This window comes from Mustela nigripes, chromosome 13 (assembly GCF_022355385.1).
Source record: "Mustela nigripes isolate SB6536 chromosome 13, MUSNIG.SB6536, whole genome shotgun sequence".
Classification (NCBI taxonomy): Eukaryota; Metazoa; Chordata; class Mammalia; order Carnivora; family Mustelidae; genus Mustela; species Mustela nigripes.
Genome location: NC_081569.1, coordinates 17,775,872 through 17,803,645, shown reverse-complemented (window position 1 = coordinate 17,803,645; position 27,774 = coordinate 17,775,872). Strand labels below are relative to the sequence as shown.

At 43.7% G+C, this 27,774-nt stretch overlaps 1 protein-coding gene across 6 annotated transcripts in view; it reads left to right on the top strand.

The window, feature by feature from the left end:
• Positions 1-27,774, top strand: part of ADAMTS17 (ADAM metallopeptidase with thrombospondin type 1 motif 17) — a 374,867-nt gene that overhangs the window by 164,094 nt on the left and 182,999 nt on the right. For all 6 annotated transcript variants that reach the window (XR_009399014.1, XM_059371667.1, XM_059371665.1 and 3 more), the window contains 2 exons: positions 7,517-7,657; positions 9,469-9,619. Coding sequence is in view for 5 of the 6 variants with exons in the window: in XM_059371667.1 (XP_059227650.1) it covers positions 7,517-7,657; positions 9,469-9,619 (292 nt within the window). In the remaining variant the exon portion in view is untranslated. The remainder of the gene's footprint in view (positions 1-7,516; positions 7,658-9,468; positions 9,620-27,774) is intronic.

The following is a 27,774-nucleotide window of genomic DNA, read 5'->3' as shown; positions in this document are numbered from 1 at the left end:
TTAGACATCCAGGAACCAGTTAGAACAAAGACAAGGGCCCAGGTGTTACTCCTTATAGCCAGGGGTCTTGGTGTTTCGATGCCTAGTGCCAGTGGTCTGGAATGCATATATGGTAGCTTTGTCCAGTCATTCTCACCTGGTCCTTCCTTAGAAGTTATATGTTCTAGAGAAGTCATGAACTCCTTGTCCCTTACAATGATGACATACAGTTATTTGCACCATGAAACACATATGCAGTGGGGTAGGAGTGCAGGTCCCAGCAAGAATAGAAGCAGGAAAAGGAGCAAAACACAGATTTTTATGGAATCCTTCAGTTTTCTTGCCTCATTCCCATGCTTCATGTGTGCCTCCATCTACTGCAGCCAAGCCAGAGGAGGGCCCACCACAGACATGAAGGAGGACAGGAGTCCCAGTAAACCATTGTGCAATTTGGGAGGGTGGGGAGTGGAGGGAGCTCAGCCATGTCAATGATGCTGGCATCTGGAGCTGACGGTGTCTACATGGGCCTCATAGCCTTCTGGGGTTCAACAGGTCACACCAGGCCCTTGGCAGGGAGCACTTCTGCACTGTAGGCCCAGAGCAGGCAGGGATGAAGGCTCTGGGACCAGGATGGAATTCACTGTGTCTGTGGTTGTTTTTAGAAGCACTCACTGCTTCTGTAGTCTTCTTTTGAAATAAAAGAATGGTTTTTTCCAATGCGTTTTCTTCTCCTAAAAAGCTAAAGAGAGCCTCACAGAACTTTTCAGCATTAGAAGTATCTCCTTTGTTCTGCCTTATTATATCTCCCCATTCACTTTTTCAGTTAGCAAAGGCATATTATGTTATGTCATTCTTTGACTAAATTGATTTGACACAGAGAATGCCCCAGGTTTAATAGCACAGAAAAGGCATCCCTCTTTCTGTTGGAGATTATGTTTGCTCTTCAGGCACCTCATTGTCAAAATCAATTTAGGCTGACATTCTTTCATTTTCTTGGATGCCATTTAAAGCCTTCAGGGAGGTTCTACTCTGGTTCTTCCAACTCAGGCTCTTCTAATAGATGACACTCAGGGATTTAGAGGGCTTTTCACAGATGGCATCAGCACAACCATCAGCAGGCAGAAAAAGTAGACATAAATGCAGGTCATCCAGAAAGTCATTATGAGGGGCACCTGGGTGTCTCAGGGGGTTAAGCCTCTGCCTTCAGCTCATGTCATGATCCCAGGGTCTTGGGATTGAGCCCCGCATTGGGCTGTCTGCTAGCAGGGGGTCTGCTTCCTCTTCCCCCTCTGCCTGCTTCTCTGCCTACTTGTGATCTTTGTCTCTCTGTCAAATAAATAAAATCTTTAATTTTAAAAAAATGTCACTGTGAAATAACCTGTGGAACTTTCCCTTCTCTAAATGTCCATGGCATTTAGTTCCTGTTATCTATACCTGGCCACTAATTCTTCTCTGGGTATATCATTGGGTTGTCTTATTTCTCCCAGAATCTGTGAGTCTGTAAGTAATTTGTGGGCATGGATATACTCTTAATGCCAGTGTGCTGACATCCACCTCTCCTGGCCCATTGATGGTATTCAAATTAGTTCAGTCACATTGCCTATGCCCGTATGGTCCAGCACGGTAGCACTCAGCCACAGGAGGATCTTTATAGTGGTCTTAATTAAAATTTAATAATATAGGAGCTCTAGTTCCTCTCCCACACTAGCATGTTTTAAATGCTCAGTAGCCACCTGTGGTCAGTGGCTGCCATAATGGACAGCACAAATAGGGATTTTCCTTCATTACGGAAAGTTTCACTGGACAGCAAGGGTGAGTGCTTGTTGATTCATCTGTGATCCCCACCAGACTGTGGGCTTTCTGCAGGCAGGACTCTGTGCCACTCATTGCTTTATAACTGGTACCCTGAAAATTCTGGTACAAGGTCATGTTCAGTCAGCTCTTACTGAAAGAGTGAATAGCAACTCTACTTTAAATTGTGTTCAGTCTTCTAGAATAGGAATCATGAAATGATTACATCCTGAACTGAAAAACCTTTCATAGTATCTGGTTTAAGCCCCTCACTTTCCAACTAAGAAAACAGGCCTGGGATGGTTGAAGCCTTGTGTCGGGTCCCCTAGCTAACTGGGGCAAATCTTTAACACCAACCATGACCTCTTTATCCTTGGACCATCACTCTGTCCACTATGTCAGAGTGTCTTAGTATCTTTACTTTCAAATGGCAGTGAGGAAGTCATCCTTAAATGATAATTCAGAAGAAAATGTCCTCAAGTTGATCAAGTTTGCCTACCTACAAGCAATCTAGAGCAGATATATTCAGTGTGTGTGAATTAAGAGCATTTCCATTAGATTTGGGACCAGGGTAAAGATGTCCATGTGGTAACTAATATTTTCCATTGTTTTGGAAATCTGCCCAATTCCATAAGGCAAGAAATGAGGTATAAGCATTGAAAGGGAAGAGTCAGAGTGGTGGTTATCTGCATGTGGTAAGAGAATCATCTGACAAACTATTTCAACCACTGTGTCCACATTGATGCCAATCACAATAACCCATGGTTTTCATGTACACAGATAGGTCAGTTACGGCAGAATATAAAGCAGACCTCATTCACCACATCTAGCAAAGACGTGGAATACCCAGCCTCATCACTAAGAGGCTAGATACTTGCTCAGGTCTACCCGGCCCAGAAAGATGGTCTCAGAAAAAAGAGGCTGGCTGGCAGCGAGGAGTCTAACCTAGCCCTGTCACACACTCAGGGGGGGCACACCCTTGCCGGAGTAAGGTGCACTCTCATCTGTGCTATGCTCCTTCTCTCTTTTCTTTTTCTTTCTTTACCTCTCTCTCACCAGTGAACTGAATTTTTGTTATGCGAAAAATTAACAGCCCATTTGATGTGACTCTTCCATATGAGTAAACGCATATGCACGCATGTGCACACGTACGTGGTTCCGGGCCAGACTGAGGAGAGGACAGACCTGGCTCAGATACTTGACTTCAAAATCCCTTAGGTGTCAGTTCAAGAACGAGAGTGTTTTCCTTACATGAGCGCTCTGGCTAGGGAAGAGAGATGGCTTATAATGTACATGTCTTACTTATCTTCTCCGCTATGGTGTAATCCACTATGGCAAAATGGTTTTCACACCAGCGCTCTGTGGATTGTGATTCGCCCATTGACGATTCAGAATTTCGTGGGCTTGTGGGATCATTCTCCCCGCGATGATCCCGTGTGTGTAGGAGGTAAAGCTGAACCTGTAGAGACCCCCAGATCTACTCTGGAAGTTGCATTGCTGCTCAATTCCTGAAAGCTGACAGGCTCACTTCCCTGTGCACAACCAAAAACTAACAAAGACTTCTCTGGGGTGAAAGGATTTCGATGTGATTGCTGCCTACTTGTTTTGTTCCTCCCTCAAAGGGGTTATGGGTAATCATGACAGTTTAGCCTCTATAAACGAGTGCACCCTGTTACCCCTAGTGACTTTCTACACGTGCAGGTGATATTTCTTAGTGGCTGAAGAGGGCACGTGTGGTTCTTGGCAAAGAAGTATTGACAGTGAGAATTTTCCTATCAAGGAAAAGTAAAGGTGGGCTGTTGGTTATTATCATGTTAAGTAATATTAACTAAAAGCTGTCTCTCATTTCCTAGAAATGAGGCACGAGCCATTTCTGTTACTGTAGCATCAGTGAGTGTTTCCTGAAAAGGGACTGTCGTTCTGCCCACAGGGCTACTGGGATAGGGCCTGGACTGCCTGAGAACCCCTTCAGTGGAGAGGCTACATTGCAGGAGCCATTTCCCTAGGTTCCCAGGCAAGACCACTTTGAGGGGAGGTGGGACCTGATTGCATACGTGATGTCAAAATCCCAGTTGCTTCTCAGAAACAGTTTCCACAAGTAGGCTCAGAGCCAGGCAAAATCAAAGCTTTCAGCATGGCAGATACACCAAGCCCAGAACTAGAACACCCAACTCTGTCTATGGTTTTTCAGAATTTAGGGTGTAGCTAGGAGGGGTTGAACATTGTAGGGTTTCTCTTAGAACTCCCTGCGTGGTATTTATCAGATTTCCTAAGGCAAGTACAGAAGCAGTGTGTTATTTGCTTTAAGATAAAAATCAACTCAAGGCCATTAAATTGTTATTGTGTCTGATAAATTTGGGTCATGTGTGACGTGAGGTCTGTCTGTATCCTTAACCCTACTGTTACTTAGAATTAGCATGTGTGCTTAATGCTACCCATTTTTTGTTAAATATAATGTTGCCAGAAGTAATAGATGCCATGGGACATAAATCTAAAACAACATACATTACTCAGTCAAGTATTCCTGAACTTAATCTAAAAATAGCTTAAACAGTAGTTTATGTAAACCTCAAACATCAAGACTCCCAGCCCAATGCTAGTTCATCTAGCTGTAAATTTATGAGGCACTTCGTTAGCATTTGAACATTTTAAACCAGATCAAGCATGACCTGTGTTAGACACAGGCTCCAGAAATCCAAGAATCCCACTTTTGGCTGATCTTGCTGACTGGAACATTCCTTGGGGAAGTCCTCCTCTGGGGCCAGCATCCTGAAACGCTCACATAACGTACTGTGCAGGCCCACAACTATGGATGGTATAGCCAGCTTTTCTGAACAACTGTTTTAAACAGAACTCTGTCTCCTGAGAGACAAGGCCCTCTGGCCAGCAGAGTCTGGCGGTGCGAGCAAAGGAGCCTCTTTCATTTTACAACCAACTTGACCACCAGAGAAAACTTAGAAGTGGTCACAAAGGAAACATTCCTCCATCTGTGGTGAGGCCACTCTGCCAGGGCTTGGATCTCCCCCAACTGTGGTTTCCCAAACGGCATCCTTGTTGTTTGAAAAAACCCATCTGGTGGCCGCTCTGGAGCTCCCAGCCTGGGATGATGGGAACCGGCTTCTAAAAGCGCAAAGCCAGATGAACAACTGACTCACACGTTGGTTCTCTGTAGAACTGGGTTCTCCGAGGTTGACGACAAAGCCCTTTCACCTGGTCCACTGCTGTGCTTACACCTTGTCACCGAAGGTGTGATGGAGCCACGTTTTCATGAGACATTTTATTTCTGTCTCCTCTACACACTGAGCAGAGTTCACTGAAATCCCTCAACATTTTCACAAGATCCATTTGAAAGCTCTCACTAGTTTTATGTAAAGATCTCAAATCAAACCCTAAATCAAATGCAAGGTGGCTTTTAACATTCTCTGTTATAAATGCACTTGAAAAACCAACTAGTTCCTTCAAATGTTAACACGAAACAAAGAGATGATAGACAGATGATAGGTAGGTATAGATAGATAACGAGCAGGAAAAAAAATTTAAAACTGAGTCGTGGCATTGAAAAAGAGGATTCATTCAGCTAAGTAACTACTGGAAATATATCTAAATTATTTCTCTTGGTCAGACTACTGGGGCAATCTATCGTTTCTTCATTTTGCTTTAACCGGATACCTACCTGGTCTCTTGGCAGCAGGGCAGGACTGTCTAAGCAGAGAAGACTCGCATCATTCCATTGAATGAGCCGCCACTGCATGACTTAGCACCCCTGTAATGGATAATGGATTTTCCAATGTTGTGTTGCTTTCCCCCATATTAAATAGATAATTCATCCAAAAAATATGCATGGATTGCCCACTCTGTGCCAGTCACTGGTGGAGAAACTGGGTTAGAATGCTGCCCTGAGAGAATCTGGGGAGCTGGAAGAGCCTTTGGGAAACGCAGAGGGAGGGCATTGTTGAGGGTAGGGTCTAGTAGAGCAGTCCGGACCATGGCACAATGTGGCCATCCACATGAAGGTGACGCCACCGGTGTGCTTTCTTCTGAAAGGATAGTAGTTAGTCATTTGACCAACTGACCAAAAAAATTGGTCCAAGTGGGGAAATGTAAAGAAATTATACTTAGGTGCCTTCTATATTTTGTTTTAGTTTAAGCCATGGAAATGTTAAATTTTTTCACCAATTTCACGGTGGGGGTGAAAGCTTTTTCTTTGAGCGCATGTGTCTGCTAACTGGACTTAACATATCACCTTCATCACACAAGCTGCAACTGTAACGAATTGAGTTCAAATCCAAGGGTGGTTTTTTTTTTTCTTTTTTCTTTTCTAGATGGAGTAGAACATAAAAGACCCTTATGAAGCGGGCCAGCGCGCAGATTTTTATATTTTTCCGCCCTTATCTTTTACACTTGTCTTGCCCACCCCCAGGTGGGCAGTGGGCTATTTTTAGCTACTCACTAAGTTAGTTTTCCTGAAAACAACAGCTTTTGTTTTCTTGTTTCATTGATTAGCACAACATGTGACCACCTGTGTTAACTGACACAGGTGTTAGTGACATAATTAGGTTTGAGAAGCCCAGGTTAAGTGTACTCTTGACTCATAGGAGCAGAAATGCATAGGTGAGCAGAGAGTGCCCAGCTAGCCTGGAGACCTAGGAGCATGAGGGCCTGCCGGTATATTTCAAGAAGGATGTGGAAAGTTTTGACTAATCCAACTCTATGTGATGGCGGTGAAGGCTGTGTCTTGTAGGCAAGCGTATGGACGGATCTAGAGGGCATGTAGAGTAAAAACAGGTGGGTCTCTGTTGAGAAATACCAGAATTAAGTAGCCAACACGGGGAATTGATGGAAAATGGTCAGAGACATGTGATGGAAACTGGGAAAAGTGGCTCTGGAGAAGCCTTTAGAACTTCTTTTTGGAGTTATCTCTGTGTCTTCTCCTTGCCCAGGCTCACAGTGATCTGATGTCAAGGATGGCATATGATGTATCATTCTTTGTTCTATTTCTAGTCCATTAGCTGGCACTTGGGAAACTTCTCTTATATATTTTTGAATGAAGGTAGGTGCATGTCGTCTCCGTTGAGCTTGTTGACAAAGGATGGGCATCCTTGAGCACAGTGAGTCTCTGCCCTGGAAATCACAGATCGACAAAGTCTGGGCCCTCTGATCTCCTATGTTCTGTGTCCCAGGTTATCCCAGTGACAGCAGATGTGCAAACTAAGACCATCATTCAGCCTATAGTGTGTGGAGGGCCACATACATCTAGATAGGCATCCTGGTGTCTGTTAGGTACCCTGGGGCAGGGAAGGTTGACAGGTATGATCTTGGTAGGCCCAGGTATAATGATGTGATATAAAAGATAGAAAAGCCACATTTTTCACTGATTTGAAGATTTGCACCCATGATATTATGTAAGCCAAAGTCTGGATGAATGTCAAAAAGCAAGTGTAATCATCAGAAACTTAGAGTTTAAGAACTATGATACCACAGTGAATGTAATTTTGTTCATTTTTTCATGCATTTAGCAAATGCTATGGTGTTCTGTGTGCTTCATTGGTCTTCATTCATGAAGTAAGGAAATCATCCTCCTGTTTCTATATGAACTTGTGGTTGTCAGTCTTCTCTGTTGAGGATAGCCAAGTACCGAGTATCAGCCTGTGTCACTCTTGGTCTCTCAGGTTTGACTTAAGTTAGCCTAGTATGTGAAAGCCTATAGTCTAAGTGTCCCTCTCTCCTTTTCCTTTCCCTCGGGCAGCTTGGGGATGAACCATGATGATGACCACTCATCCTGTGCTGGTAGATCCCACATCATGTCAGGGGAGTGGGTAAAAGGCCGGAACCCCAGCGACCTCTCTTGGTCCTCATGCAGTCGCGATGACCTTGAAAACTTCCTCAAGTAAGTCTTTGAATCATTCTATACAGTCGCTACATTTGAAAGTACTTCCAGAAGACACAACAGTTGGAGTCTTAGCAAGTATGGGAAGGAGAAATGAGTCTCTTAGAACTGTGAACTGGTAAAGAGGCGGTCAGTAAGAACCTCCCCTATTGGACCAAGACTTCCTCCCAAGTGTGTGTCCAGTATGATGCAGGGCATTCAACTGCTATTCATAAATGTTTTGTTGCTTGATTGAATGTCAACATGGTGACTGTGACTTGAAAAGAACCCCATCGTGTTTCTCTGCAGTATTTTTGACCCTGGATGGACACCGTCTTAGCAGTGTCCCTGGGCTGCTCTGCAAAAGGACATTTCCTTAATGTTCAGGCTGCTTTCCTTGATAGGGAATACATTTGCTGAGGAGCGAGGCCCGCTCACCTCCCTCCCATGTGGGCATGCGCTCTGTCTATCTCACTGTCACTTTCTTTCCAGAATATATCTGCACCATTCCACTCGCAGATTTTCATGGAAGAGCTGGCCGTCTGATTTCAGACCTTTGTCAAACAAGGTTGTAGCTCCTGTACCATAAGCATCCCTTAGTGTCAAGACCTCAGGGACAAACTTACAGATTAGATGGACAGACCCTAATCACTTCCTTACTTAGCTGGAGTTATCTGTCCTCTCCGTGGAGACAAAAGGAACTCAGGGAATCTTACCTGCCTATGAAGATTTGTAGTTCAGTAACACATTAAAGCACCCAGTGAATTCAGGACTGGGCAGTTAAGATATCACTCTGCCTTCTCTCCTCATCCTGAGTCTTCTTTTGTGACATTTCCTGCAGTTAGGGAAATTAAGCGGTACACAATTCTTAAAAATGGACTTGTTAGTTTTAATATAATTTGTTTCCTCCTGAGGACTTGTTATCATAGAACCTTAATGAAATATTGTAAGCCACTTGACATTGTTTCATTTTTCCCAGAAGGGTCAGTGAACCAGGCTGGGGCATTTTCATTTGCTCATACACATGTGGCTGGTTCCACTGCCTTTGTTCAAGTGTTGTGTATATCAGAGCCCAGGAGAGGTGGACCAGTGTCAGCCTGTGTGTATTCATGTGCAGTTCTGCCCCTTAGGAATCTTGGTGAGAGGCTGGCTTTCCTTTCCACGACCATCTGCCTTGCTTTGGGAATTGAGAAATCAAAGCATTCAAATATTTAACCTCCTAATGGAGCCACAGCCCCCCAGTTCAGTTTCTCAGAGTTGCTCTCAACATCTGTGAACACTCCCACCCTGGTTGCCGTCCTGATGTCTTTTGCAGGCCGTGCCACCAGCCAGCTTTCGGGGATGGGATACCTGGACCCATCCACTGTCTCGGCCTGCCACAGCCCCTCCAAGAGAATCTGCAGAGTTGGAAATAAGCACTTGGTTTTTATTTGAAATGGAACAAAATGACCCTAACTTCTCTCTTTTTTTCTTCATTCCTAGTAATTTTGCTCAGAGACGTATTCTAAGAAAATACCCTAGGAATCTATTTCAAAAGCATTCTCATCCGAGAATGCTCAAACTTGAGAAAGGTACATTAGCCTCGTGGGTGTGCTTCTCAGGCCCTTTCCTAGTTGCTAAACTCCCATTGCCTTTGCCGTAAATATCTGCATTGGGCCAGGTTGAAAAAAAGAGCAAAAAGAACCAAAAAGCACCATCCATGTGCCGGGGCTTGGGGCATCCTGCCATCGGTAGTTTGGAGATGCAGCCTTCTCACCTGCTCTTGTCTGGCAAATCAGAACAGAAACCTGGGCAGGCCACTTGTCAGTCAGCTTGCCTCTTGGCTATTCCAGGTCAAAAGTCAGCACATGTCTGCTGGTCACCGACCCCAGGAGCCGGCATGCCATCCGTCTCCCTCACAAGCTGCCAGGGATGCACTACAGCGCCAACGAGCAGTGCCAGATCCTGTTTGGCACCAATGCCACCTTCTGCCGAAACATGGAGGTAAGCAACCGCAGGAGGGCTGGCTCAGGAGAGAGTGCCTGCCTTCTCTTGGAGGACACTGCTCTCCTACACCACTTGTGCGCACGCGCACACACACACACACACCCCTGCATATGCACGCACACATTCACTGATCCACGCACGCACGTATGGAACACTTTTGCAGTCATTTGCACAGGAGCACCCCATCCTTCTCGGAAGTGAGGTGGTGTCACCTGATCTCAAACCCCAGACAGCTATGGGAGGCAGCTGAGAACCGCGAAGCACTGGGATGTGTCGGGTTGGGAACATTTCACTAAATAATAATATTGGTTATTTAATAGTGGTACCAGTGACCCTGTCAAGATGTTAGCATTTACTGAGCCATGCCCGCATGGTGTGTCCTTTGCTAGAGCTTCTAATTTGTAAGCCTATCAGCCCTCACCACAGGCTCCCCGGGCTGCTCTCCCCAGCGTACAGGGGGTAACACCAAGGCTTAGAGTTGAAGCGGTCGTTCCGAATGGCTTGATTCATAGGCAGGAGAGCAAGGGTTGGTCTCAGTCTGTTTGCCTGCAGAGTGCATGCTTTCTCACCGCGCTACAGATGGCAGGCCATGCCTTGGCCCTTCTGGGGGTGGAGGTACTAAGATGGACACGTGGGTACCTGGGGCAGTGCCATGTCTGTGCCATGGCCCAGGGGGAGGCCAGAGCAGCTGGTGTGCTAGCCGGCCATTGGCAGTTGGCTCAGATAGAGGGCCAGGGCCTGTGCTGTTCTGGAGCAGAAGGCCAGAAGCAGGAGAACTAGCCCAGGTGGGGTCATGTAGGACTCAGGAGCCAGTGGCAGCTGGCCCACGGGGGGCCGTCCTAGAGCTGGAGCTCAGGTTAGCATCAAGTCCCGGGGCAGGAGCCTGGAGGGTGGGGCAGGTTCCCAGAACAAGAGCTGAGGGCAAGACTAACTCCAGGACAGACACACCAGGGATTGTGCCTCCAGATTGAGACCCCGGGGTCACAGCCAGGCAGAACAAGTCCGTCTGGACTCCGGGAAGTAGGATGTTGCCTCTCGAGGGCTTCCTGGCTCTGGGGGTGTTGGTTCAGGAAATCAGGGCAGAGTCCTCAGGTGGAGAACAACCTGCCATTGTTTGGGGTGCAGAAAGGGGCAGAGCCTCCTCAGCACTTCCCATTAGCTGTTTCCCTGAAGGGCATTTGTTCACTGTCGTGAATCCTTCTCTCCCATCCCCCTGCAGAGGTGCCAGCAAGGGGCCCTTCCAGAGCCATCTCCCACTGTGCACCCCAGTGCCTTGTACCTTACACCTCGTTGGGGAGATGCAATGAGCCTCAGGATTTACTCATCCCCAGCAGTCTGCCACTGGTTTGTCTGGTGCTCGCCACTGGCCTTGACCATGAAGATGCTTCTTCATATACCATGTGCTAGCCAGGAGGCACCATTTGCCTGTCCCAGCCTTCATTGCTTTAAAGTACCTGACGACACAGAATCATCAGAAAGGCCAGCTTTCAGAGGGTCCTTTGATGGTGTGGTGTCTGCACAAAGCCCATGTGGCTAGAACCCCAGTAGAGGACCCTGAGCATTCAGGAAGAGTAAAGATGCCCTGGACAGCGGGGATGGAGAAGAGGGAAGTGCCCAGCCGAGTCACAGGACACAGAGCAGCCACTCGGCCCAACCTCAGGGCTGGTGGGATATTGCAGGCCAGGCTCTGCTGGCCCATACGGGGGCAGGATGGATGGGGGAGGCAGTGGGGCTGGAGGTGAGGTGGGGGTGGCAAGCCAGGCAGAGACCCCTTCCTGCCTGAGAGCTGCTGCCATTTTTTGCCTTTTAGGAGCCAGATGATTGCATACCAGTTGGGCCAGGAGGGATAGGAGGAGGGAGGTACCTATACTGGGGGCTCATGAGTTCCCGGGCAGAGAGAATGCATAGATAGGGTGAACTTTCCACGCACTGAAACCCTGAGGACAACTGTCAAGGCAGAGACTTTGTACCCCATTTAACAGATGACTAAGAGGGGTTAGGTAATAGGCCGAGGTCAACCAGCCAGGAAGGTGGGAGTGGGCTTCAGACTGAGCCTGGGTGTGTCTATTACTGAGGAAGGAAAGACTATGTACAGTCATTTAAAGACAGACCCCAACAGGGAGGAAGGTGACCTGGTATTTCATTTTTCTTTGCTAGCTTCATTTTGTTTGAAGAAGTCACTGAAATGTTGTTAAGTAATAATCGGCTTAGCTATGTTACTTTTTTTTTCCTCCCTAGAAGCTCAACATACAAATATATAAAGTGAGATCCTTTCATTGTGCAAGTTATAGGGAAACCAAACATTTATTTCCACAGCTCACCAGGAACCACAAAATACATTTTCCCACTTGCCTTTCCTTTGAGAGCTCACCAGTCCTAAAATAAAATGGACATTTGTCTCCCCAGTACCTAGTAGGAGCAAAAGAGCATGTGTTAGCACAGCTGTCTAGCTGGCCAGCAGCCTCAGGGAGCTAGTGGAAATTTTCCTGCTAGCAAGACAAGGGTGCTCCCTTCAGTGTGAATCTTACAGTCAGATTGCAGCAACTCACACAGTCAGATGGTGGTAATGCCATGCTGAAGCACAGGAGATAAGGATGGAGAAGAGAGCAGGAGCCAGCTGGGAACCAAGAGCTTGGGGAGGGCTACCCTAGGCCTGGAATACACCATACGATTCAAAGCCAAACTAAGGCAGTACCCCACTACAGGGTTCTTTTTTTCTTTTTCTTTCTTTTTTTTTAAAAAGATTAATTAATTAATTAAGTAGAGAGAGAGGGGGGATGGGTAGTGGAAGGGGCAGAAAGAGAGGGAGAAATAGTCTTAAGCAGACTCTACTCTGAGCACAGAGGCCAATGGGGGGAGGGCTTGATTCTAGGACCCTGAGATCATGACTTGAGATGAAATCAAGAGTCAGATGCTTAATCGACCGAGCCACCCAGGTGTCCCCCAACTAAGGGATTCTAAGACTTGCTTTGTCATAAATTTACTCATGTGGTACCTTTGTGAATCTGTGTTTCAATGGGTGTTCAAGTATAACAGAAGGGTGTACCTATGTTATATTGTTCCTTTCTCATCCCCTGTAACACTGACTTTTGGTGCTAGTATGAGCCCTTTCCCCTCTTCATCCTGTCCTCACTTCCTTCTGCATCTTCTTTCCACTACTCCGTTCCAGTTGAATTGCCTACCTGTTCTTTCTTGAACTTGCAGGGACACGCTCTGCTTCATGCTGGCATTTCCTCTGTCAGGATACTCTCCTCCCACTTGTCCCTGTGACTAAGTGCCTCATCTTTTTTGAGTTTTGGGGTTTTGTTTTTTCAGCTTTCTCAAGGAGGCCTACCCTGACCATGCAATTTAAAATTTTAATCTGGTAAGGGATGCCTCAGTGGCTCAGCTGGTTAAGCATCTGATACTCGATTTTGGCGTGGGTCTTGATACCAGGGTCATGAGTTTGAGCCCTGCATCAGGCACAATGCTCAGCAGGGAGTCTTCTTGAGATTCTCTCTCTCTCTTCTCCTTCTGCTTCTTCCCCTAACTCACAGACACGCAATAAATGAGTAAATAAATAAAATCCTTAAAAATGTTAATCTGGTAACCCTCACCCACCCACTCTTAGAGCACTCCTGATTCCCTAAGGGAAAGCCCTACTTTCATAAACTTACCATTTTTTAACATGCTATATAATTCACTTGCTTGTCATAACTATTGATAATCTCCCTCTAGATGATAAACCCTTCAAGGGCAGGAATCTTTGCTTTTACTCACCATTGTTTTCCAAGTACTTTGTTTCAGTGCTGGCACATAGTAAATGCTCGTGAGTAATTGTTGATCTGGGATCCATCCATAACCCTAACAGCAAATTTAAGTTTTCATGTGACTTTACTCAACTACTGATGACCCTATGGATAAGCCTGTGTTGAAGAAGAAACTCTTAGAGATGTCCCTGTATAATTATAAGTGCTGACTCTCTCTAAACCTGAGTTAACTATCTGTTTCATCAACATACATGTAAGACTTTGTCAAATGTCTTGCAGGGATCCAAAAAGATCTTTCCTGTGGCTTCCTTCTAGGGCAAGAAACTGTTCAAAGCAGCAGAGTAGATCTGGTAGTGAGTGACTGGTTGCTAGTGACCATCTCTGTGTGTCTCTTATTTGTGCATTAGTGCCCTCATTGGTAAAATCCAAGGCTCCTGGTGAGTTAATACACATAAGGTACCGAGAACTGAGTCTGTCACAATGTCAGCACCCAAGTACTTGAGCTGATATGTGTGTTATTATTACCCTGCTAGGTAGTACTTATTCCCATCCATGGAACACAGAACTAAATCTGTCTGTGTACATCTGTAGGCTCAGCATTTCTCAGTATTGAACTTCTGACTGGCATGAAAAATAAAGCATTATGTAACACCTGTAGTCTTCTGGCAGCCAGAGATATCCAGAACCAATCAGAAAGGTCTTTTAATCCCGTGCCAGAATGAACTTTATAACCATTATTATTCTTTAATGACTTTGAGGATTGAATTGGATCTCATGTAATAAAATGATTATGGTCCCAATGTTGCTTTTAGTTTCTTATTCTGACTTCTGCCTTTGGCCAAGATGAAGTAACAGGAACCAGATTTACTGCCCCACCTGAAACAACTAAGAAATCAGATGAGTCTACGGCCATACCACCCTGAACACGCCTGATCTCGTCTGACCTCGGAAGCTAAGCAGGGTCGGGCCTGGTTAGTACTTGGATAGGAGAAATCAGATGAACTATATGAAATAGTGATTTTTTTTCCATTACATTGGACATCCAGCAAGAAAGAATTGTCATTCATGAGAGATGTGGAGCACATAAGGTGAGCCCTCTGATTATCCAGACCTACTGCCTGGACAGTCTCGAGGCTATGGCATGGGGAGGGAGAACTGAGAAGAAACAAACCTTCCTGAGTTGAAGAAATGGAGCTAGGAGCACAGAGAGGCCAAGGAAGTTAGAGTTAACAGAGAGAGGTTCCATAGAAGACCTTTATAAAGAAAAAAACCTCAGAAATGTGCACAAGATCTCCATGAGTCTTCAGCTTAGTACTCAGCAATGTATGTGTGAGAAGATGACCCAAGACCATCTGGAAACATTAGAGGGAAGAACCTCCAGAGCTCATGTAAAATGCACAGAAGGGTGTTGCATCAGTAGCGTGGCAAAATTAGCCCTGTCCTAAATGCTGATCTAGTGCCACCTAATAAAATTTAGAAGCAAAATCTGAAAGGATCACACTGGTTTTCAGGTGACTTAAGCAGGCCCTAGAACAAAGCTAAAAAATACTTGTAGAAATACAAAATCATCTACCACTCAATGAAATAAAATTCACAATATCTAGCATCAAATAAAAAATTACCAGGTCTTCAAAGAGCTGAAAATTACATCCATGAAGAGGAGAAAAATTGATCAATCAAAACTGACCAAGAAAGACACAGAAGATAGAATTAACAAACAGTAATTGTAACCATAATCCAGATTCAAGAAGATAGCAGAAAGATGGAACATGTTAAGTAGAGATATGGAAGATATATAACAGATCCCACGGAAACTCTAGAAATGAAAACTCCACTGTCTGAAATGAAAGAGACCCTGTTGCTGGGAAATGAGAGATTGCAGAAGAAATCCTCAGTGAACTTGAAAATGAAGTGATTAAAAAAAGGTAAGACATAGAAGACTATAAAAAATAATAAAAAAAAAAAAGAAAAAAAGAAATAGAAGACTGCATGAGTGAGTTGTGGGTCTTCAGGTTGAGATACACACACACACAAACACACACAATACAGGTGGAGATACACACAGACACACAAACACACACACACACACACAATACCCCCAGACGGAAATGAGAGAGCAAGGACAGAAATACTTGAAATAATTGCTAAAAAAAAATTTCAATCTTGGTGAAAATAAGTCCACAGATCCAAGAAACTCAGTGACCCCCAAGCAAAAGAAACATGAAGAAATCTAGACCAACGATCCTCATGATCCAGTTGCTTAAAAGTAATGATAAAGAGAAAACCTTAAAAAGGCCAGAGGAGAAAAGTTATGAACACGTAAACAAAGGTTAAAAAAAAAAAGGCATATTTTTTATTCAATGCAGGTGGGAAAATGGTAGAACAGCATCTTTAAAGTCCTGAGAGGAAAAAAAGAAAAAAAGCTGTCACCTTAGAAATCAATACCCAGCAAAAATCTCTTTGACAAATTAAGGTGAAATGGAGTTTTTCTGTCACGAAAAAGCTTAAGATAAATCATAGCTGGCCAACCCATGCTTTATTTATATTAAATCTTTCAGGCAGGGGCGCCTGAGTGGCTCAATGGGTTAAGCCTCTGCCTTTGGCTCAGGTCATGATCTCAGGGTCCTGGGATTGAGTCAGGCAGAAAGAAAATGATTGTAGATAGAAATCTAGATGTACACAAAGAAATGAAGAACCCTGGAAGTACAGGCTACATGGGTGAATATATGATATACTTAAGTATATTCAACTGTCTTTAAAAGATCCTTGACCATTTAAACAATTATCTTACAGAAAAAATAAGAGTACAATCATGGTCGATGTCCATGTCCTAATCCCAGAACCTGTGAGCTTTACCTTGTAGGACAAGAGGGACTTCTCAGGTTTTATTCAGTTAAGGGTCTTGAGATGGGGAGATTTCCTGGATTCCCTGGATGGGCCTGATGTAATCAGAAGGGTCCTGAGTGAGGGTGAAGCAGGAGATCAGAATAGGTAGCAGAAGGGAAAGGTGGGAGTCATACAAGGAGGTGGCCATCAGCCAAGAAGAGCAAGGCAGCTTCTAGGAGGTGGAAAGTTCAGGGAGATAGATTGTCCCCTCAAAGCCTCCAGAGAGGCTGGGAAAACCTTGATTTAAGCCCATTCATTGCAGCTGATTCTGGATTTCCAACCTCCAGAACTGTATGATGAGAAATTGGTGTTCTCTTCAATCATGAGGTTTATGGTGATGTTTTTTTTAGAGAGACAGTAAGAAACAGTAATAGATTTGCCATGGGAAACCAGTGCAGTAATGTAGAGTTTATGACATTCTTAAGAGTAAAGTGCATGATATTCACACAAAGGCCAGGGCAGGAGAGAGGTTCATATACTACTGTAAGGTTTTATACTACGTATGAGGTGGAATGATTGCACAGAAAGATGGACTGTGATAAGTTAAAGTGTATAGTATCACCTGTCAGTCAACCAATAAACAACACAGCAAAGTTACAGCTCATAAGCCAACAAAGAAAAAATGTGAACATGTATTGCTTATCCCTGTGGCCCCTCAAGCATATTAGAAATAGGTTACATAAAGTGGATTCTAAGTGTATGTTTCACAATAGTCATTTATACTCCATTTTGCTAAAATAATGGTGCAGTTGACGTTAAGGCCCATGACGTATTCCGTTTAGATGTAGGTCTCCTGGTTGCCCTGTGCTCATCCCACTTCTCCAGTTGTCCATTTCTTCACAAGAATTATGCCCATGATATCATGACATGTCAAGTGTCTCTGGTTATTTCAGAGATGAACTATGATGCAGAATTCTTAGCAAGATCCTCCAAATCACGTGAGGCTTCCTTTAATAGGAAAAAAAGGTACTACTTTCTGGATGGTGTGAAAAAGAAAGAAAAACACTCAGCCAGGAATTATAGGGCAATGAACATCACAAAGCCATTACAGCTCTGAGAATCTGGAGGAACCTCTTCTTTTACAAACCACACTCATGCAACTGTTAAGTTGGGAACACTGTCCCTGTTCTCAGGTCCAGGATCTCCCAAAACTTGTTGATGGCAAGCCCCTCAGTGGATATTACTGCAGAGCAGTAGGGGGTAGGTTGGAAAAATACCTAAACTATCCATGAGGAAAGTGTGTGTGTGTGTGTGTGTTAGAAATTTCTAGAACTTTAAGCCTATCACACACACAAAAATAATGAAACGTAACCAAGGTTGGACACCGCCAAGGGAAGAAAACCACAAAACACACCAGTGCTGAGGAGTTGAACATTTTCTTTTTCATTTTCTGGAATAGAGACCCATAAAAATAAGAAGAAAAGAAACTAGAGAGATTATATTTTCAGAAAAATACTAACCACCATGACTACCAGTGGGGAAAGTTTTCATTTTGCTTCTGCCTTTTATGAGGAACCAAAGCTGATCCCGGCAGAAGGTGGATGCCTATCATCTCAGAGGGTTATGTTTCTCATGGACACAACTTTATTGTACAGAAGCAGGGGTTCTGAACCAGGGGCTGCCGGATAGATTTCAGAGGTTTTGTGAACAAGGATGATGGAGGTTTACATCTTTATCTTTTTCCAATCTGTAACTGAAATGAGTACAGTTGACCCTTAAACAGCACGGGTGTGCTCTGTAGGAATCCACTTATATGTGGGACTTTTTAAAATAAATACAGTATAGTACTATGAATGTATTTTCTCTTTTTTAAAAGATTTTATTTATTTGAGAGCGAGCAAGCAAGCAAGCATGAGCCGGGAGGAAGAGGCAGAGGGAGAGGGAGAAGCAGGTTCCCTGCGAAGCAGGGAGCCAATGCAGGGCTCCAACCCAGGACCCTGGGATCATGACCTCAGCCAGAGGCAGACACTTAACTAAGTGACTCACCCAGGCACTCCTGAATGTATTTTTCTCTTATGGTTTTCTTTACATTGACTTGTACTTAAACTAGATTTATTGTAAGAATACAGTATATAATAGGGGTGCCTGGGTGGCTCAGTGGGTTAAAGCCTCTACTTTCAGCTCAGGTCATGATCCCAGGGTACTGGGATCGAGCCCCACGTCAGGCTCTCTGTTCAGCAGGGAGCCTGCTTCCCCCCTCTCTCTCTGCCTGCCTCTCTGCCTCCTTGTGATCTCTGTCTGTCAAATGAATAAAATCTTAAAAAAAAAATAAAGAATACAGTATATAATATAGGTAACATACAAAACATGTGCTGATCAACTGTTTATGTAATTGGTAAGGCCTCCAATCAGCAGAAGACTATTAATAGTCAGGTTTGGGGGGAGTCAGAAGTGACATGTGGACTTTCAGTGGTGTCAGGGGTCAGCATCCCTATGCCGGTGTTGTTCAAGGCTCAACTGTAGTTTCCTTCAACCATGGATGTTGGCAGTAAGCCACAACAGTCTTAGCAGCACCCATAATTGCCTTGGGATTAGGACTCCCAGATAGCTTCATACTGCATGATTGTGTAGCTGCTATCTCAGGTTACCATTTACACTCACCACTACTTTAAAATTACAATGGTTAGGGTCGCCTGAGTGGCTTAGTTGATTAAGCATCTGAGTCTTGATTTCTGCTCAGGTCATGATGTCAGTGTTGTGAGATCAAGCCCTGTATCAGGCTCCCTACTCATCAAAGAGTCTGCTTGTCCCACTCCCTGTTTTCCTCCCCCTGCTTACTCTCTTGTCTCTGTCTCTCTCAAATAAGTAATCTTTAAAATGACAGTGGTTATTAGACCCAGGGCCACATCTTCTCAGGTAACGTGTTGACAAAGAAACACATGGGTCACTGAACTATTTATTTTTGTATTTTGGATTATACTTCAGTTGTTTCCTTTGCAATCTTATGAATTCGGTAATTATGCATTGACAAATATTATTCTGCAAAGGTGTTTATAGGCTCCCCAGGTGACTCTTAGCAAAAGGCTGAGTGCTAGGCCATGGCAGGCCACCATCTGTCTCCAGCAGGAAGTGCTGGCTTGCCATGAGCTATTCCTCTTCTTTAGTTGGAATTTAAATATAGAAGTTCCTTCTGACTGCAACTTTGTGTAGTTTTGGTTTTTTTTTTTCTTTAAGATCAATCAAAATTACAAGCCACTTCTGCATTCAGAGGCATTGGGTAAATAACTTGGGGAAAAACAGTTGCTTTGGGAGCAGCCTAGCTTCAAATATTAACCAGACTTCTTGCCTTCTTAAAGACTTGCATACTAGAGAGTCCAGAGAAATTAAAATGCGGTCCATTTTCATGTCTAGGGCTCTGGAGATCCCCACACCATCACCATTACATCCATGTCTGTCTGCAAAATACTGGTATTGTAAGGCTCAGAGCTGTCTATGGAAATATGAACTACCAAAAAAAAAAAAAATTGGCATCGATAGCTGGCATTTCTTGCAGCAATTATTGGCAAATATAGCTGTCTCCTCTTTTAGCCAATGGTAATGTGATGTTTTTAATTCAATAAAGCATTTCAAGAAAGTCCAAACATAAAAGTTATAAACATTGGATGGTAAATATTTATTACAAAGGGGAAATGAACTTTACACAATTAGCCTGGTCCATCTTCTTTATGATTACAAGTTCCTCCTGTCTCTGTCGGAAAGTCACTAGAAAGCCAAGGCACTATTTAACAAGACTTTAAAGCTGTTGGGGCTCAGATATCCTGCTGGGTGGAGCAGAGGGTGAGAGAGCCCAAGGTAGATAGCTGAAAGGCAGAGTGTCACATGGCTCCTGGAGACAGAAGGAAGAGATGCAGAGTTAGGACAACCTTATGACAATGAGCACAGTCTCTTAAAGCCCCCAGCTCTTTCCTGCATGAAAGATACTTATCTGCCCCCCCCCCCACATCACCCTGGTTCCTGGAGATTCTGATTTGGAAGGTGCTATGTAATGACTACTCACCTTTAGCCCAACAATCTTCTTGGCAACATATTCCATCATTGCCCTGAAGCCTGTGTATGACAGCCCCACCTGGAGAGGAAGGTAGTGCTGGGAAGGGATGAACACCAGCCTTTTAACTGACTTGAGCAAGGGTGAGCCTACACATCATGACATTTGCAATGGACAGGCATGTGCCAATCATGCTATTTTTTTTTTTTTTAAAGCATTGAGCACAGAAGCTGTAGGCCACTTGTTTCAGGAAGGCAAGAGTGTCTAGAATGGTAATTGGGATTTAAGGGTCTTATGTCTTCTTTCTCTCTATTGTTTGCTCTCCCCCTCTAATTCTCTTGGCCTTTCTGCACAGCATGGGGCTGCTGCTCCTATCACACAGTGCTTAAGAAGGTCGCCTCCCAAATCAGGCACCCAGGGTCATTTCCTGCCTCTGCCTCTTGAGCAAGTTACACAGTCTCTTTTGCCTCAGTTTTCCAGTCTACAAAATGGGGTTGGGGAGCTCTACTTACATACCATTATAAGGGCTAAGTAACAAATGACATGTGCTGTGCACTCAGGAAGGGGTAGTACTACCACTGTTTTCTGTCCTGAAGCCAGTGGCAGAGGGGACACTATTTAGCTGACAGTCTTGTTGGTTGGTCCTTCTTTTCTGCATCTTTCCTTGTGCTTTCTTTCTTTCCGTCATTCTTCCTGCTGCCTTAGGAACACCAGGCATTGTTCTCCAGCATCCAGTCTCTCTCTCTCTTGTCACAACCTCACCCCCCCGCCCCACCCGCCACCTCAAGTTGCAGGGATGGAAAGGCTCTTTGCGAATTTTCCCAGATCTCATAGAGATTCTACAGGCGTCTTAATGACTAGAGGTCCTGGTGGGGTCCAGGAAGCTCAGAGTGTCAAACTTCCACCTGGAACTACAGGTGCTTTTCTCTCATGTTGGTCACTTCTACACCTGATGGGTCATTAGAAGCTTCTCCAGAGAAAGTCGGAAGTTTGAACGCTCTCCTCCAGATCGTCAGTCTCTGAGTCTCTAGAAAACAGCTTTCCTGGGGGAAATCTCACACTCAGCCAGGCTTGGGAACTGCCTATCTAAATGAGACCTGCCACTTTAATGCTGAGTACCTGGCCAGAGTGGGCGGCTGGCCCGAGCCAGAGCCTCGCCCTGCCCCTCTCAGACAGACGGGGCCACGCGGTAGGACATTGGGTTGGGTGCCAGGTTGAAAGCTGTCCTGCCTGCCTCAGTCTCAGCTTCCTGCCCAGCATCTGTAGCCTTTCTCAAAACTGTTGGGCTTTGGCAGCAGAAGGCCCCAATTTTCCAGAAGTGTTTGGAAGTTTACAGTAGACTGCCTCCTCAGAGAGCTCTCCAGACTTTGCAAGTTGTGTGGTTATCTGCCACTTCTTGTCCCCTGTCCCCTGACCCCTTGCCAACAGAGTGCCTGTATGCCCCCACCCTGCCTTCACCCTGTGACATCCCCTCTCTCCCTCAAGGTGGCCCCAGCCAGGTAACTGTCTCTGCGACCCACGGGACATGGAAGGAGTGACCAACCTCAGGGCTCAGGGAGCCTTCCAGAAATGGGGCTGGCATACCAGCCTGGGGGAAGGCTTCAAACTGCAGTAGTACTTGTGGAAATTTTGGATTAGTAACTTTTTCATCCAGCTCTTATTTTATCTCCCTTTTGGCTGGTGTTATCAGCAACACATTTCTGAGGGTTTTTACATAACCATTGCCTTCGGTATGGCTGCGAGACAGAGCTGTTCTCCAAACACTCAGTGGGTGCCTGGTGAGGAAGAGTATCAAAACAACCTCCCTGGCACTTAAAATGGACACTAGACACTGCCAGTGGCAGAAAAATTGTAAAGCTTTGAATGCAGGAACAGTGCTGTCTCCTGAGGAACTCAGACCTTGCCTGTGTTTTCACAGTACGCCATGGGAGGAAAGCTTGGCACTGGCGTGCTTGTCCTGCAGCCGCTGGAGGCTCTCGGCTGCGAAATGCAGTTGATACGACTTTTGCCAAACCTTAAATGTAGCCAGGGAGGCAACAGATGCTAGAACCAGACAGCTGTTTCATTTTCCTTGTTCTTCGTCCCAGACCAGTAGCTTTCCACTGCTGTTTGGTTTGGTTTGGTTTGGTTTGGTTTTGGGATTTTTTGGTTTGTTTTTGGTGGTGGTGATGGTGGTGGTTGTTATTATATATATTTTTTTCCTCTCCCATCTGACCTTATTTCACTTTTTTCCCCCTATAAAACTTGATACTTTCACCATTTAACACAAAGTTAAAATCCAGGGCAGGATAAAATTTTACCTGTACATGACAAACACGATCCTCCTTTATTCCTCTTAGGCAGGAGTAGGTCTCGAGCTGATCGCCCTATTTTCTTCTGTTTGGTGGAGCAGGAGCTGGGGAAGCCTGTGCATTCCCACCCCTGATGTGACTTGAGTGACTGTACATTTCATTTGAGCCAAGATTATGTAGCCCAGCGATGCTTGCAAACAGAACATTATGGGCTCAGGGCCCAAAACATTCCATTCTACTTCAAATAGGAGACAGTGATGTGAAGAGCCCATGTTCCTGGTTGATGGAGAGGGTGCGAGATTGTAGGGGGACAAAGCAGAGGAGGACCCATCAAGAGGCAGTATTAAAACCAGTGGATAAGAGGATATGTTCTAGGGCCCTCCCAGCTCCACAGCTTGGGTAGGTCACTGCAAGGTGTGACAAGTGATTGTTTCTGTCTCCTAAGTGGTATGAGTGATAATGAGATAATTCTGATAAAGTACTTAGCCTGAACTCAGTAAACTCTTAGAGTATGTTAGCTCTTCCCTTATGCTGTCAGAGCAGTGCATGGCCTTCTCATGAATGTATTTGTTCATTCGTTGATTAATTCATTTGCTCATTCAGCGAGGCTTGTCTGCGTGGGTACTGTGTGCTTCCACATGTATTGTACTGGAATTAATATCCTGGTTTTCATAATGGTTTTAGGATTCTGTAAGGTGCTGACACAGAGGGAAGCTGGTAGCCGTGTGGGGGTAGAAAGTACATACTTTCTGTACTGTTTTTGTACCTCTTCTTTAAGTCTTAAGCTATCTCACAATAAAAAGCGAAATAGCACAATCAGTAGTTAAAAAAAAGAAAAAGAAAAAGGATGGGGCAACTCCATTTACACAGGGATTGAACAACTCTAAAATGTTAAGAGAAAAAAGCAAGATACACAATAGCATGGCAGGATACTAATATTTGTATTATCCTCCAGCTAATGAGAGGAGGAGGCAGTGAAACACAGCCAGTGCATGTCCCCTCCCCAGGAGTTCAGGATGGAGGGGAGCCAGAGAGGTAGCAGGTGAGACACATGGGACAGTCACTCAGAAGAACCAGTTGGAGGTGGAGTGTTTTTAGAACCCTAATGGGTTCTTCCTGGTGAGAATGGAGAAAAGAAGGAAAGACTTTACAGAAGATGGGGCTCCTGGATTTGGCCTTGAAGAATACAGAGAATGATTTCCTGTCGCTCTCTTCAGATTATTTATTTCATTTCTGGTTCTTTCCCTGCAATGAGCTCCGAGGGCAGGCACAGGTCATGCTCGCTCTCTACCTTAGTTCTCCAATGTGGCATGATACAGCTTGCAGCGAAGTGGGCTCTCCCAGCAGAAACAGCAACCCGTGCTGGGACCCGGGGGCACAGAGGAGCTGTGTGGGTAGTCAGGTGCATGTAGGACAGGGGTGTATGGAGATGGCAGGGAGAGGACGGGGGGGGGGGTGCAGAAGCTAAGTGAGGAGCAGGGATGTGTCACAGGGATTTTAAGTGAGTCCCGCAGACAGCGATGGGTATTGAGGTTAAGTTGAGATCTGTGTTTCCAAAGAGATTTTGCAGATACATTGATCATGAAGAAGACTGCAATCAAGAAGACCTACAGGAAATGATTGCATTTGTCCAGATGAGAAAGGAAGAGAACTTGAATGAGGCAGTGGCACTGAGGCTGTAAAGAAAGAATTCACTCCAGAAAAGCCACATTGCCATTTTCACGTTTATCTGATTGATACTTTGTAAATAAGCATTGTGGGCATGAAGTCATTGTAGCAAAGACCACCTCCACCACAGATGCTTGGTTATCAGTGTGACTTTTCAGAATCAAGTCTGTTTTCCGAATAAGCAATGTATGCGCAAGGTGTGAAATTCAAAACATTTGTAGATTTCCTTTTTCATACAAATATGAGCATCCTATTGTGCTATTGTGTATCTTGCTTTTTTTCTCTTAAGGACGTTTTAGAGTTGTTCAATCCCTGTGTAAGTAGAGTTGCCCCATCCATTTTCTTTTTCTTTTTTTAACTACAAACTATGTTATTTAGCTTTTTGTTGTGAGGTAGCTTTATATTTAAAGAAGAGGAACAAAAATAGTACAGTAAGTGTATACCTTTCCCCCCAGCTTCCTTCTGTGTCCGCATCTTACAGTACACTAAAACCATTATCAAAACTGGGTTATAATCCCAGTACAATTCTGTTCACTGAAGTGCATGCAGATGTCACCAGTTTTCCTGCCAATGCCCCTTTTCTGTACTGGAATCCTGTTCTGCATTTAGTTAGTCCTGTCTCCTTGGTCTCTCCAGTCTGTGGTGGTTCCTTGGTCTTTGTCTTTCATGACCTTGTCACTTGAGCGGTACCGGCCAGTTATTTTGCAATCTGGGTTTACCTGCTGTTTTCTCATGATTATATTGAGGTTCTGCATGATTGTAACATCTTGTAACACGTAACATCTTGTTATAGTGGTACCCCCTTATCCGCATTACCCATGGTCAACTGTGGTCTGAAGCAGCTAGCTGATCCTCCTTCTGACCTGTGGTCAGGTCAGTCGTAGCCTGTCCCCAGGTCAAAATACCTAGGTGATGATGTGATGCTTCATCAAATCATGTAGGCTTTTTATCATCTCACGTCATCATAAGGGTGAATACAATAAGACTCATCGACCACATTCATAACACTTTTATTATATATTGTCATAATTGTTCTGTTTTATAATGGTTCTTAATCTCTTACTGTGCCTAATTTATGAATTAAACTCTGTCATGGGTATATATATATATATATATAGGAAATAGCAGTGTCTGTAGGGTTCAGTACTATCCATGGTTTCAGGCATCCCCTGGAACACACCCCCTGTAGAGACATGGGGAATGTTGTCCTGGTGATGTTAACCTTGGCCACCTGGGTAAGGTATCTTGAAGGACTCTCCACTGTAACTTTTTAAAATTTAAATTAAATTTAATTAGCATATAGTATATTATTAGTTTGAGGGGTAGAATTTAGTGATTCACCATTGACATAACACCCAGCGCTCATTCCATCAAGTACCCTCCTTAATGCCCATCACCCAGTTACCCTAGCCTCCCCTCCTACCCACCCCGTCCAGCAACCCTCAGTTTGTTTCCTATAGATAAGAGTCTCTTATCTTCACTGTAACTTATTATTTTTCTTTTTGTCATTACTGCTGAGTTTATCCATAGCACTACTGAAGTGTCCTGACTTTGGCACTACTGAAGTCATTCTTTGCTGCAGCTGTCTTATACACTATGGGATATTTAATAACATTAGCCTCTACCCACTACAAGTCAGGCATCCCCTAGATGTGACAACCAAAACAATGTCTTCACACATTGTCAAATTCCGTGTAGGGGGGCAAAATCACCCCAAATTGAGAACTGTTAGTCTATAAGATACATACCTAGAAGTGGTTAAAAGGTCATTTTTGCATGTTTTATTCACCTGTATATAACACAACAGGAAACACAGAAAAGTTTTAATCTTAAGTGTACAGTTATATTCATTTTCCTTATAAACTGAACACATCAGTTTAACCTGCACATCAGAAATATAGCATCTCTGCAATTCCAGAAGCTTCAGACCCCTTCTATTCACTCACTGCCAGCAATAATCACTCTTTCTTTCTGAACCTACAGATTAATTTTGCCTGTCATTGAACTTGAGATGAAATTAGGTACGTGCCTCAGTTCTTGATAGATATTGTCAGATTGATCTCTGAAGAAGCTTATCTGTTTACGCTCCCATAAACAACATAAGAAATTTACTATCTCTCCATGTCTTTACTCAGCCTCTCTGGTCCTTGCCAGTCTGAGCATTTAGGAAATGTGTCTATTGCAGGTTGAATGGCATTTCTCTTATTAATGACTTTGAGCATTTTTTCACATATTAAGAAGCCAGTTGTGTTCTTTTTTCTTTGGACTGTCTTTTAAAATCTTTTGGATTATTGGTCTTTTTTTAGTGATTTGTTAAGAGATTTTATTTTTAAGGAAATTGGCCCTTTAGCTGAAATATGAATTACAATTTTTTTGCAGTTTGTTTGCTTTTTTTAATCATTTATGTCAAGCAGGAATGTGTGTGTGTGCATGTGTGTATGTTTGTAAAGTCAAATATATCAGTATTTATTTTATAAGGCTTCTGAATTTCATGTCATGCTTGGGAAGGTCTTTCCTACTCCTAAACTGTAAATAAATTTAATTCATGTGATATCTTCTAGCATTTTTATGGTTTCATTTTTATGTTTAAATCCTTAATACAGGGGTGCCTGGGTGGCTCAGTCGTTAAGTGTCTGCCTTCGGCTCAGGTCATGATCCCAGCGTCCGAGGGATCGAGCCCCGAGTCGGGCTCCCTGCTCATCAGGAAGCCTGCTTCCCTCTCATAGTCCCCTGCTTGTGTTCCCTCTCTCTCTGTCAAATAAATAAATAAATAAATAAAATCTTTTAAAAAAAAAAAAAAACCTTAATACAGCAGTCATTTATTTTAGTGTAAGGTGTGAGGTAAGGGATCCAACTTTACTTTGTTTCCAGATGGCCCCTCAGGTGGCTACATAGCATTTATTAAATAATTCATTTCTCCCCATAAATTTGAAATGCTATTTTTATAATATATTATATTCTTTATATCTTATTTTTAAAATATATTTCTGGATTTTGCCAGTCTGTTCCACTGATTTAATCATGTACCTCTTAATACTTACATGACTGTAGCTTTATAAAATATTTTAATACACTAACCAGATGCCTTTTCACAGTCTTACTGGCTATTCTTTTCCTGTTTATTTTTCATATGGTCTTCAGAATCTGCTTGTTTAAGTCTAACTTGAGTTGGTATTTTAAATTCAATTATATTATTTTAGAGTCTTACTTAGTGAAAAATGTATGTCTTTATACTTTTAAGTCTTCCTACATAGTGTTTCTTTATATCCATTCAAGACATCTTCCCTCCTTCACTCAGGGCAATTTAAAATTTTTCTTTATTTATGTTTTACAAGTTTCTTTATTTATCCCTATAGAATATTTTATCCTATATGAATATGATCTTTCATTCCATTATACCTATAAAATTGGTTGTAGTTGCTATTTATAAATAGCTTTGATTACCATATTTTAATTTTCATATTTTAATTTGAATTCTCTTAGAAGTTATAATAGGTCTTTGCTTGAATCTTTTGGGTTTTTCAGTTATATAATCCCATATTAGCCCCTAATTCTTTCTTTCATCTAAAATAA